At 44.7% G+C, this 12,199-nt stretch overlaps 1 protein-coding gene across 2 annotated transcripts in view; it reads right to left on the bottom strand.

The window, feature by feature from the left end:
• Msh3 (mutS homolog 3) overlaps positions 1 to 12,199 on the bottom strand; it is a 139,942-nt gene that overhangs the window by 15,466 nt on the left and 112,277 nt on the right. Inside the window, exon 20 of one of the 2 annotated variants that reach the window (XM_032899044.1) lies at positions 9,763 to 9,920. In XM_032899044.1, coding sequence (XP_032754935.1) covers positions 9,763 to 9,920 — 158 coding nt within the window. The remainder of the gene's footprint in view (positions 1 to 9,762; positions 9,921 to 12,199) is intronic. The other variant, XM_032899046.1, reaches the window with a different exon arrangement.

Here is a 12,199-nt window from a genome sequence, read left to right as displayed (position 1 = left end):
TACACGGTGTGAAGTATGCTCAGATGGAATTTTACTACACTTCTGTTAAGCTGGTTAGTGGTTGCAAATAGTTTTTTAGTTGTGATTACAGCCTTTCTTGCACGCAAAGTCACTCTGATCCCAAAAGAATGGTCAAAAAGCCACTGCCCTAGGAGACAGCACAATTTCAATCATAATTCCCTTTTTCTAGAGAAACTAATGTTGCTGACCAGACACTGTGGAAATGGCAGCTCATTAACCAGTGACAGATGCTGCAAGTTACATGGGAACTGTCTGTTACACGAGACTGTCTGTTACATGGGAACTGTCTTCTGTTACATGCAGACTGTCTGTTATATGTGAACTGTCTGTTACCTGGGGACTGTCTGTTACATGGGGACTGTCTGTTACATGGGGACTGTCTGTTACATGGGAATTGTCTTCTGTTACATGCGGACTGTCTGTTATATATGAACTGTCTGTTACCTGGGGACTGTCTGTTACATGGGGACTGTCTGTTACATGGGAACTGTCTTCTGTTACATGCGGACTGTCTGTTATATATGAACTGTCTGTTACCTGGGGACTGTCTGTTACATGGGGACTGTCTGTTACAAGGGAACTGTCTATTACATGGAAACTGTCTGTTACATGGGAACTGTCTGTTACCTGGGGACTGTCTGTTACATGTGAACTGTCTGTTGCAAGGGAACTGTCTATTACATGGGAACTGTCTGTTACATGGGACTGTCTATTACACGGGGACTGTCTGTTACATGTGGACTGTCTGTTACAAGGGAACTGTCTGTTAAATGGGAACTGTCCTCTACTACATGGGGACTGTCTGTTACATGGGAACTGTCCTCTATTACATGGGGACTGTCTGTTACATGGGAACAGTCTTCTGTTACATGTGGACTGTCTATTACATGGGGACTGTCTGTTACACGGGAACTGTCTGTTACACGGGGACTGTCTGTTACACGGGAACTGTCTGTTACCTGGGGACTGTTACTGGGGACTGTCTGTTACCTGGGGATTGTCTGTTAAATGGGGACTGTCTGTTACAAGGGAACTGTCTATTACATGGGAACTGTCTGTTACATGGGAACTGTCTGTTACCTGGGGACTGTCTGTTACCTGGGGACTGTCTGTTACAAGGGAACTGTCTATTACATGGGAACTGTCTGTTACACGGGACTGTCTATTACACGGGACTGTCTGTTACATGGGGACTGTTACTGGGGACTGTCTGTTACCTGGGGATTGTCTGTTAAATGGGGACTGTCTGTTACATGGCGACTTTTATCTGGGGACCGTCTGTTACATGGGGACTGTCTGTTACATGGACACTGTCTGTTACATGGGAACTGTCTGTTAAATGGGGACTGACTATTACATGGGCCCTGTCTGTTATATGGGAACTGTTGGTTACATGGGGACTGTCTGTTACCTGGGGACTGTGTGTTACATGGGAACTGTTTATTGATAAAAGGATTTACTATTAGCCTTCCGTAACAAATTACATGACTGTGTGTGTCTATGTACTTCAGTTTGGCAGAATACAATCAACAGATCTGATGTTATCTTACATTTCTCTCTTTCTCTGTGATCCTGTACCTTTAGTTAACCATGCTCTCTCCTATTTCACCTCAGTCATTTTTTAGTCTAAAACAACTTTTTGCAGCAAATTAAGGTACATAAAATAACAACATTTATAAGTTCGTGTTAACCCAACAATCACAAGACATATTACTGCATAACGGTTCTGAAGTTTTTCAGGTATTAAAACGTGCCACAGATTTCAGGGATTCCAGAACACATATAAGTGTGCTTGTCTGGTTTATGCAAATGGAAAATTCATTCTTTAGCATTCTACTTGGAGTCAGTCCACTCTGAACAGACAGAAGGTTACAGTTATGTGATTAAGAAGACAAAATGAACCGGTATTTTTAGGAGTGGCAGCTGACTAATCCTTGTAATCTCCCTCCCCCCTCCTATCCCATCACCCGTATATAGGTCAACAACCCTTCATACAACATAACTGGAGAAGGCAATGATTACTTCTTTGAATCGGTTTCTAAAAATCAAGAATACTTCCCGGAAATTCTGACAGTCTATCTTTAACAATATTTGAATTAGCATGCTACATGTTTCTCAGTTATGGAAAATGATCCAATGTCTCTCCCTTCAGATCAGAGGCCCTGGCCTTTGCAAGGACATGCTTGTGTGAGGGAGACCATGCTCAGTCAGGGCTTAAATATTAAGCCATCAAATGAAAGCCTCAGTTACTTGTATTACACTGAGATTCTCTGACAGCAAGCACTTTAAAAAGTGATGATAAAACAGGTAACAAAATGTACTGCTCCAGTGTGGGAGGCGTCTGGTTCTTAGGTAGAAGGTGCAGTGGGCAGCGTCTCCACTGCCCTTTTCTAGACCCTCACTCATACGGGCTCTGCTCCCAGTGACAATCACTGCTCAGTCCTCCAGCCCACGTGAACTACATTCTATTTTCTGACTGAGTTTGCCCATTTCCAGTATCTCAGAAGAGAATTAGAAAGCAATCGCCCGTTGTATCCTTTATTTAGGAGGTTTTTCAAGATGTTTAAGTATTTTGCATTCTTTCTCATTCAGTCCACGTTGCTAAAATATTTCTGGAGTTCTGTCCAGAATGGGCGCGGGAGCTTCTTGTCCTCTGGATAACTTGAATGAAAGGTAAGAAGCCTACTCAGTACATATACTCTAACGTTTGCCTGTTTGTTCTGAGGCAGAGCCCCAGAGCAGCACTGGCAGCCCTGCAAATCTTAGGCAGACCAGGCCCGTCCTGAAATCTCAGCAGAGATCCGCCCGCTCCAGCCTCCTGAGTGCTTGGAGTAAAGGTGTATGCTGCCACACTTGGCCCATACTTTAATTAAACAAACAAACAACAACAACAAAACCAGAAACACATTGGGGATTGAGAGGAACCTAAAATCTTCACCTACCTGCCTACTGACAGCACCTTTAATTAGACATAAACATTGACTACCCCATAACGGAACAAAATTACAAACACCTATGATACCCAGAGCTGCATACTGTGGTGCACATTTATAATCCCAGAACTGAGGCAGGAGGATCACTACTGTAAGGCGTGAGAAAGGCACCGTTGTAAAAAAAGGAAAAAGAAGACAAGAGCTGTGGCAGGAATGCCTCGGTCAGTGTGGTGCTCCCTGCACAAACAGGAGAGGCTGAGTCGGATGCCAGAACCAGGCAGAAACCGAGTCACAGGAGCACGAAGCTGGGGGCTCCAGGTTCGGTGAGAGGCTGGGTGTGTAAGGAGGAATGGGGGTCACAGAGGCTGGGTGTGTAAGGAGGAATGGGGGTCACAGAGGCTGGGTGTGTAAGGAGGAATGGGGGTCACAGAGGCTGGGTGTGTAAGGAATGGGGTCAGAGGCTGGGTGTGTAAGGAATGGGAGTCACAGAGGCTGGGTGTGTAAGGAATGGGAGTCACAGAGGCTGGGTGTGTAAGGAATGGGAGTCACAGAGACTGAGTGTGTAAGGAATGGGAGTCACAGAGGCTGGGTGTGTAAGGAATGGGAGTCACAGAGACTGAGTGTGTAAGGAATGGGAGTCACAGAGGCTGGGTGTGTAAGGAATGGGAGTCACAGAGACTGAGTGTGTAAGGAATGGGAGTCACAGAGACTGAGTGTGTAAGGAATGGGAGTCACAGAGACTGGGTGTGTAAGGAATGGGGGTCACAGAGGCTGGGGATGTGAGAAATAGGAGTCACAGAGACTGAGTGTGTAAGGAATGTGGGTCACAGAGACTGAGTGTGTAAGGAATGGGAGTCACAGAGGCTGGGTGTGTAAGGAATGGGAGTCACAGAGGCTGGGGTGTAAGGAATGGGAGTCACAGAGGCTGGGTGTGTAAGGAATGGGAGTCAGAGGCTGAGTGTGTAAGGAGACTGAGTGTGTAAGGAATGTGGGTCACAGAGACTGAGTGTGTAAGGAATGGGAGTCACAGAGGCTGGGTGTGTAAGGAATGGGGGTCACAGAGGCTGGGGATGTGAGGAATGGGAGTCACAGAGACTGAGTGTGTAAGGAATGTGGGTCACAGAGACTGAGTGTGTAAGGAATGGGAGTCACAGAGGCTGGGTGTGTAAGGAATGGGGGTCACAGAGGCTGGGAATGTGAGGAATGGGAGTCACATAGGCTGTGTGTGTAAGGAATGGGGGTCACAGAGGCTGGGTGTGTAAGGAATGGGGTCAGAGGCTGGGTGTGTAAGAAATGGGAGTCACAGAGACTGAGTGTGTAAGGAATGGGAGTCACATAGGCTGGGTGTGGATAAGGAATGCTGTCACAGAGCTTGGGTGTGGAAGGATTAGGGAAGTATCAGTGAAGAGCACAGTGTCATAAACCAGAAATAGGACTTTCTTTAGCATTCGGCTGCACAGTGTTGAGTATAGACTGCTGTTCATTTCAAAAGAACTAAGAGAATAAAAGTGAAACATTCCCACTACAAACAACATCTAGCACCTGAAGTCAAGGTATGTCAGTTATCACATACTGTTCCATTATTACATATTATACTCACTAGTCAGAATATTATTTTATTCCAAATAATGTTCTATAGTTACAAGTTGTCAGTTTACAACCCACAGGTGTGGCCGGAAGTGGCAACATGCCTGCAGTCTGAGCATTTGGGAGGTGGAGGTAGGGAGATGGTGATATAGTTTTAGGTCAGCTTGGGCTACATAGTTGAGACCTTGAATAAATGAATAAATAAAAGATAAAGAGCTGAATGTACTTCAACAAATCAATATTATTATTATTATTATTATTATTATTATTATTACACCCAAAGTCTTTGTAGCATTAGTGTTGTTTGTTCACTTGTAGTAGCTTTGCACATACGAGGCAAATACTGCACACAAAGGCTACATACAGTGCCACAGGACTGACCAAGCATGTTTTCTGATCCTTACCAAAGGAGTTAAAAACATAAAATCGCACTTGTGGACGTTCATGGGCTTGTCTTTGGCAAATTATTGACAATTCTTAAACCTAACAAGTCACTGGGATGACTGTCAGTGTGGAAATAGTGAGCTGTGGTAATGCAGGCAACAGACTATCACCAACACTAAATAGAAACGCTATCGAGCCTTGGGAGACCTAGAGGAAGCATCAGTGCAGCTACACAGAGAAGGAAGCCTACAGAGCATGGGGACCCAGTGCCGGGTGCCACAAGATACTCCACGAAAAGACGGAACGAGAAAGGCAGTGTGAAACGATCGGTGAGTACCAGCAGTTGGGGAGAGGAAGGGATGAAGCAGGCACAGAGGATTTCAGGATGGCAACTCTGTCCAAACCAGAAGGAGCCGCCATGTAAACCACGGGCTCTGGGTGATGACTGCCGGCCATCAATGTAGCTTCACTCTTTGGACCACTCTGCCAGGCGAGGCTGACACAGGGCAGCTCTGCAAACTCAAGGCAACAAAAGCGCCTGGAAACCTCCCCCTCCCTCCCCCCTCCCCCCTAAAAATTTGATGTGAACTTAAAACTGCTCTAAACTAAACTCTTAAAAGAAAGAAAGAAAGAAAACCAGAGTTTTAACGATCCCTCCATTACACCCACCTCAACAGTACACTGGGGAACTGCAAGCAGGAGTCTGTCTAGATACACTTTGAAAATCAAACCACGTCAAACCTTTAGGAAACTTTACCCAAGCAGAGGGATCGAATCCACACTTCCCACCAAAAAGCAGCAGTGAGGCATCTCGTGCTCACTACACAATTAGACACACCAGAGGCCTTCCCCAGGCACGGTTCCTGAAGCCACTGAGGAAAGAGGAACTCGCTCCTGTAGTTAAATGCCATTCATCACGGGGCCTTTAATGTGACTATTCACGACCGGGGGGACGCATGCTCATCTGGGATGCTTTCTTACTACCCCTGAAGCATGCACTGTGCACATCCCTCACAGTTTGCCCCGAGTGCCCATTACCCTTTGATTCTGCGTCAGGACAAACACACCCATGCCACACTGGATACGAGGCACCACGGAGGGAGCACGCAGGCAGCGTACCACCATACCATTCACAAGGGGCCAGTTATCACAGACAAGCCTGTCCACAAACAGAGGAGATAATTGTCTGTTTTATCAAATGACTTTCTAACCACACTTAATCACTCGTTGCTTTTCTCAAACTTAATTACCAAATCTGAGAAGCTGTACAAGGTTGATGACTTGCACTCAGACATCAGGAAGACAAGCTCAAAGCTGATCTCAGTGATGCTCTCAGATGCTAATGGTCCTTGGATACAGGCATCTCACTGATGAGCACATACGTCCCAATATACTGATTTAAATACATCACTTAAAGCCAAATATAGATGCTGGCCAAAAACCCACTTTAAAACAAGATCCGCTAATGACTAAGGATGTCATTCCTTAGTCATGTGACCTGATAATATTCAAGAAAGACGATCCCCGGCCATCTGCCTGACTGCAGTTCTCCCCCCGTTCACTTCCTACAGCACACTCAGGAGCCACAGCAGACATGACACTGATAATTATGGAATATACAAATCTAAGCCCAATGTTCCAGATGTCCAATATAACATAAAAACAAGCAGCTTAAAGTCTGGAGCCAAACCTTATGCAAACATCTCCCTCTATTTAGCTATAGTGTATTTCTCAATGGGCGCAAAAAAGATTTTTGAGTAACAAAAATCTTTTATTGGAAGAATTGCAATGCACACTAAGGAAAGATTACACAGCGCGTGGTAATGATCTGATCCAAGGCTGTTCTGACATGAGCTTTTAAAGTGCCACTGCTTGGGCACCACCTCCAAGATTCCAGCTTGTATACAGAGTGGGCTTAGAAGGCAGCAATCTAAACAAGAAGCTATTTAAGAACGGCTGTAGAGAGATCCTCCCACATCAGAACAGGAGGGGAAACTAGATCAAACTTGCTTCCACACCTGAACCTTGAATTTAGATTCTTCTGTCTGGGCAGGCAGAACAAAAGGGGAAGAGGGAGGAAGCAGCCACCAGATCATAACAAGAGACCTGGCAAGCACAAGAGGTCCTGGACATGGCACTCTGAATCTTCTTGTAAATAAGGGCAATGTGTATAAGGGGGAGGGGAATAATCTCCCCAGTGTCAAAACCAACAAAAACCTACCAGATGGTATTTCATAGGAAGGAAATTAAAACAATAGACATGAACGAGTTCCTACAAGCAATCTCAAGAACACACGTATAGTAATTTAACATTAAATGTGAGGACAAACTTCACAAGCTGCTGCTCCTAACTGGTATGGCCTCCTGGGAAAGATGCATGTTCCTTACAACCTAGCAATTCCACCCCTCAGTACAGATGAGGTGGGGAAAATTCACTTGTGTACAGTATAGGATGTGTAAGTGAGAGTCCCAGGCATTTAAACGCTGCTTTTGCTCAAAAGCATCAATTCCTCACTTGAGCCCACAATGTAATGGAGAGCAGGATGAAACCCTGGCATCTCTGCCTGCATCCTGTATCTAAGCAACTGAAACTCCCTGCCAACTCACAGGAGCTCCAAGAAAACCACCACAGGGGTGACATGTGACACGGAGGCCAAAGCTTAGAGCAGGGACAATCATCATGTGCATCAAGCTGCCATAACTCAGAAAAAAAACTAACCAGACCACACTTTGACCAAGACAAAGAAGGTTTTCATTATGCAAACCTCTCCTGAGCCTCAACCCCCTTTTTGTTTAAGCCTAAAGCTTAATTCAGGACTCAGAGGATGGGGGTGGGGGTGTCACACCCCTGTACCTGCTCCTCCCCACTCTGCCTTTCACTGCTGAATTGGGATGGCCCAGTCTAAGCCACTGCATCTCCTGGAGCCAGAGCTTATGCCCCACGGCTTAAGTGACACAGGTACCAACACTGTCTATATTTCAGAACACTGAAATCATGCTAACTACCCGTCAAGGAATGTGTGCACATGCATAAAACATAACTGGAGGCCTAGAAACATATATATCCACACAGATGGGTTTGCAAAATAACGAGGGAAGAAACCCACTCAGAAGATTAATACGGGGCTTGCTGGTCCGTCAGCTTAGCTTACCAAACCCCGGGTCCCACTGAAAGACCCCATCTCAAAGAAATGAGATGGATAGCTTCTAATTTCTAAAGACCATCCAAAGTTGACCTCTGGCTTCCATATGTATATAAACATAGGCACATCCATCCACCCTTCCCTCCCTCCCTCCCTCTCCTCTCCCCGCATTTCTCTTCTCTCTCACTCTAGTCTGTAGTATTGTTTCAGCAGCAGCAAACAGATTATAATACCCTCCCCCCTCTCAATAGGTACCCTATAGGAGTCTCCACCAAGATGTGCACACCACTGTTACCTCTGACTACCATATTCCTCTCATCAAGTCCTGGGCTCTCCTGCAGGGCTGCCTTAAGTTCCTGACCTCACTGTGTCTACTGCTGAGGCCTGCACATGCCCTCCAGTCTGAAGAAGCCCTTCCTTCCCTCTTTGACTAACGAGTACACCCTTCGGAAAGGCCCTCGAGAGTCAGAAGATTCTTTCAATGTGCAGATTTGAAGGCACTGCGGTGTCTGCTCAGTTTGTTATCTGGTGATAGAATGTTCTGGTTTGTTTGCTTCACAGGAGTTTCACCGGGAAGCTGGAATGTATCAGACATGCTACATAGAGTGCTTGGTGATTGATTACACAGCATTATGTTTACCTGTTCATGCTACACAGAGTGCTTGGTGATTACACAGCATTATGTTTACCTATACATGCTACACAGAGTGCTTGGTGATCACACAGCATTATGTTTACCTATACATGCTACACAGAGTGCTTGGTGATTGATTACACAGCATTATGTTTACCTATATATGCTATACAGAGTGCTTGGTGATTGATTACACAGCATTATGTTTACCTATACATGCTACACAGAGTGCTTGGTGATTACACAGCATTATGTTTACCTATACATGCTACACAGAGTGCTTGGTGATCACACAGCATTATGTTTATCTATACATGCTATACAGAGTGCTTGGTGATTACACAGTATTATGTTTACCTGTTCATGCTACACAGAGTGCTTGGTGATTACACAGCATTATGTTTACCTATACATGCTACACAGAGTGCTTGGTGATTACACAGTATTATGTTTACCTATTCAATATTTACTCAAACATATCACACAAGAAATACAGACTACCAATAACTGATAAATTGGAAGACATGAAACGGGTAAACTATAAATGTTAAACCAGGACACTGTACTCATGTTGCTAAGAAAGCATGAAATTAAGTTTACATACTGAAATTAGTGAGCCCCGGCCAGTTACCTGCAGTATTGGAGCGTGGAAATAAATACGAACTGATGCTCTTGCTGGGTGCTCCATCTCCACGGTGGGGAGAGAGCGGGTTCATCTTCCTATGCTGGAAGGCACACCAGAACTCTTCTCTGCTTAAGTATTGATTTCCATTTCTTCACGGTCTTTCAGTTAAGCCCAAGAGTAGATATTGATTCCCTCCTTAAGATTCTATTTAAAGAACTCATTTAAAAGACTTGGGGGAAATAAAAGTTCTTCAGGGAAATGACACCCTAGGTCTCCTCCACATCATTATATACGGTGACAAATGACTTCTGTTTCTGAACCCTGAGAGTTTTGAGTGTAAACCCACTCATCCAAACATGTACACAAAAAGAGAGTTTGTGATAATGTGGCCTCGGCTTACATTAAGAGATACGTCCAAAGAGAATGAGCACTTACCTTGTGAAAATGCCGTCCACAATCCCAATTGTGGCTTCCTCTGCAGGAACATAGGAGCCAATCTGAGCCATGATCACAACCAGAGCAACCTGTTTTATGTAGGAGCTCTTGCCACCCATGTTCGGTCCGGTGATTATCATTACTCTCTCAGAGTCCTGCTGGGCATGAACAAAAAGCAGAATCCACTTACTGAAGCAGAAAGGGACTAGAATGGTCGGTTTGCATTGGGGAGTGCAGACTGGTTAGCGCTCACTAGATAACCCAGGCTGGCATAGGGCTCACTATATAGCCCAGGCTGGCCTTCAGCTTACTGGGCTGGTCAGGTTGGCCTCATACTTTAATCTCCTGCCAAGGACTAGAATTACAGGAATCCTCTACCATGCTCAGCTCAGAAAACCTTCTGTTTTGTTCTGATCTTCTTGTAGTGTCTACAATTCATCCTACAAATGGACTTCACTAGGCAAAGGCTTACTCTGTGGCATATTTACATATGCATTGGATTAGTCCATTTTCCATTCCTAGAACTAAGTAGCTGGAGCTGGATAATTTGTTTAAAGAAAAGAGGTTCTTTACGGTCAAAGTTCTAGCTATTCAAGAGCATGGTACTGACTTTTCCCCAGGCCTGGTAAACGTTTCACAGTGGATGATATCAGAATGGTGGGAATGTGTGAAGGAGGGATTAATTTTGCTGACAGGAAGTGAGAGGATGGGGAGGGGCCAGTCATGCCCTTTTCATAAAGGCACATTCTTATGAGAAATAACCCAATCCAGAAGACCTAATCCTTTCTCAGCACAACACCCACAATGACTTAATTATCTTCTAGTTGGCACCATCTCATTTTGAGGACAATGACAAAAGATACACAGACGGTTGTCAAGACTATGAAGAGGTGTCCGATCACAATATGGAAAATGACACTACTTCACACACATACATATACACATATACAAGAAACATCCAAGAAGAAAAAGAAGGAAGAAAGCCTGTCGTAGTTGTCAATGTCCAATTATTCCAAAGGTGAGAGAAGGGCTGGAATTTTTATTCTGGAAGAAGAACACTGCATACCATTTTGAAAGACTTCAGTGATATCTGCTAACGCTGAAAACAGACACAGCCAGACAATCCTTCTCCCGTGTACACGCACTAAGTGGAGATGAGGATGGCTTGCAACAAAAGACCAGGAAAGGCTGCTGGCAGCGCTGCCTTGCCTCTCCAGACAGTCTGGAGTTGGAGTACATGTTAAACAGAGGAAGCACCCAGTAGGAAAGTGTGCAGCTGTAGGAGCAGGCCAACCGCCCAGCAGAAACCTGGGAACCATGAGAGGTGTTATAGGTGAGCCACAGAGACATAGCTGTCCTTAAACGATGGCAGGAAAATGGTTACCTGTGTGAAAATAAGCGTGGCCCCAAATCTCAGGAAACGTAATCTGGGTGGATGAAAGAATGAACCATGAAAAGCTACTTTTAGAAGAAAACGTAGGAGGAAGGTGGAGAATGTGTTCCTTAGTGGAAGCATAAACCAAGTCTGCCAGGTTAGATGTGCACCAAAACATAAGTAAGAGACTGCTCACAACTGCCTCAAACTGGAAACTGCTCAAATATTTATCAACAGATAACTATGATGCAGCTGCTCAGAGACAGCTATGACAAGGGAGAAGACGAAGATAAAAATCGTCAGAGGGAAGCTGTTAGATCACCAAACAAGCATGAGAAAGCCGTCGCATTATATAACTTCTCCCTACCTCTCAGCAGCGCTGAAGTGGTGGGGACAGACAAAGGATATAAATAGCCTATTTGTAGCGAAAGAAAACACAAGATCTAAAAGCGTATTAGCAGGAGGGTGTAATCAGAAGCATCATGCAGGAGATCTACAAGCTACTCCTAACGTTTATCTGAAAGACTAGCTGGTAAACAGCCGAGCAAAATGAAATCTCTATGTTGCAGAGACAGCCATATTCCTGTTATTATTGTAGCAAAATTCACGACATCCAAGAAATGGAAACAGCACATCAATATCAGAGGGCCTATCAACAGACAAAAGGGCAAAGAAAATACAATGCCTACATACTACGGAATATTACTGTCATAAAATAGGTGATATATTGTTATTTGTGGCCAAACAAATAAAACTAAAGACCACTATACTGAGTTAAATAAGCCAGGCACATGATCAAATTCATATGTAAAACATAATACTCTTGAGTGAGGGGCGTTAGGAGTGGGCTCCAAACTGTAATTTAGAAGCGTTAGTGCAGCTGCACAACAGGGTGACCGCAGAAACAACACTTACTATGTGAAGTATCTGCTCTTCTAAATCCTAACATCTACTTCCAGCATTTAATCGTGTGCCCAGGGAACACTGATACTTGCAAAGTCAAAAACAGCACGGAGGCCTGAGGTGTGTGGAAACTTCTTTCCGGCCAGCCGCGAACTGGCC

This window comes from Rattus rattus, chromosome 3, assembly GCF_011064425.1.
Source record: "Rattus rattus isolate New Zealand chromosome 3, Rrattus_CSIRO_v1, whole genome shotgun sequence".
NCBI classification, from domain to species: domain Eukaryota; kingdom Metazoa; phylum Chordata; class Mammalia; order Rodentia; family Muridae; genus Rattus; species Rattus rattus.
Note: the sequence above shows the minus strand (reverse complement) of the source record. Positions and strands in the feature narration are given on the sequence as shown.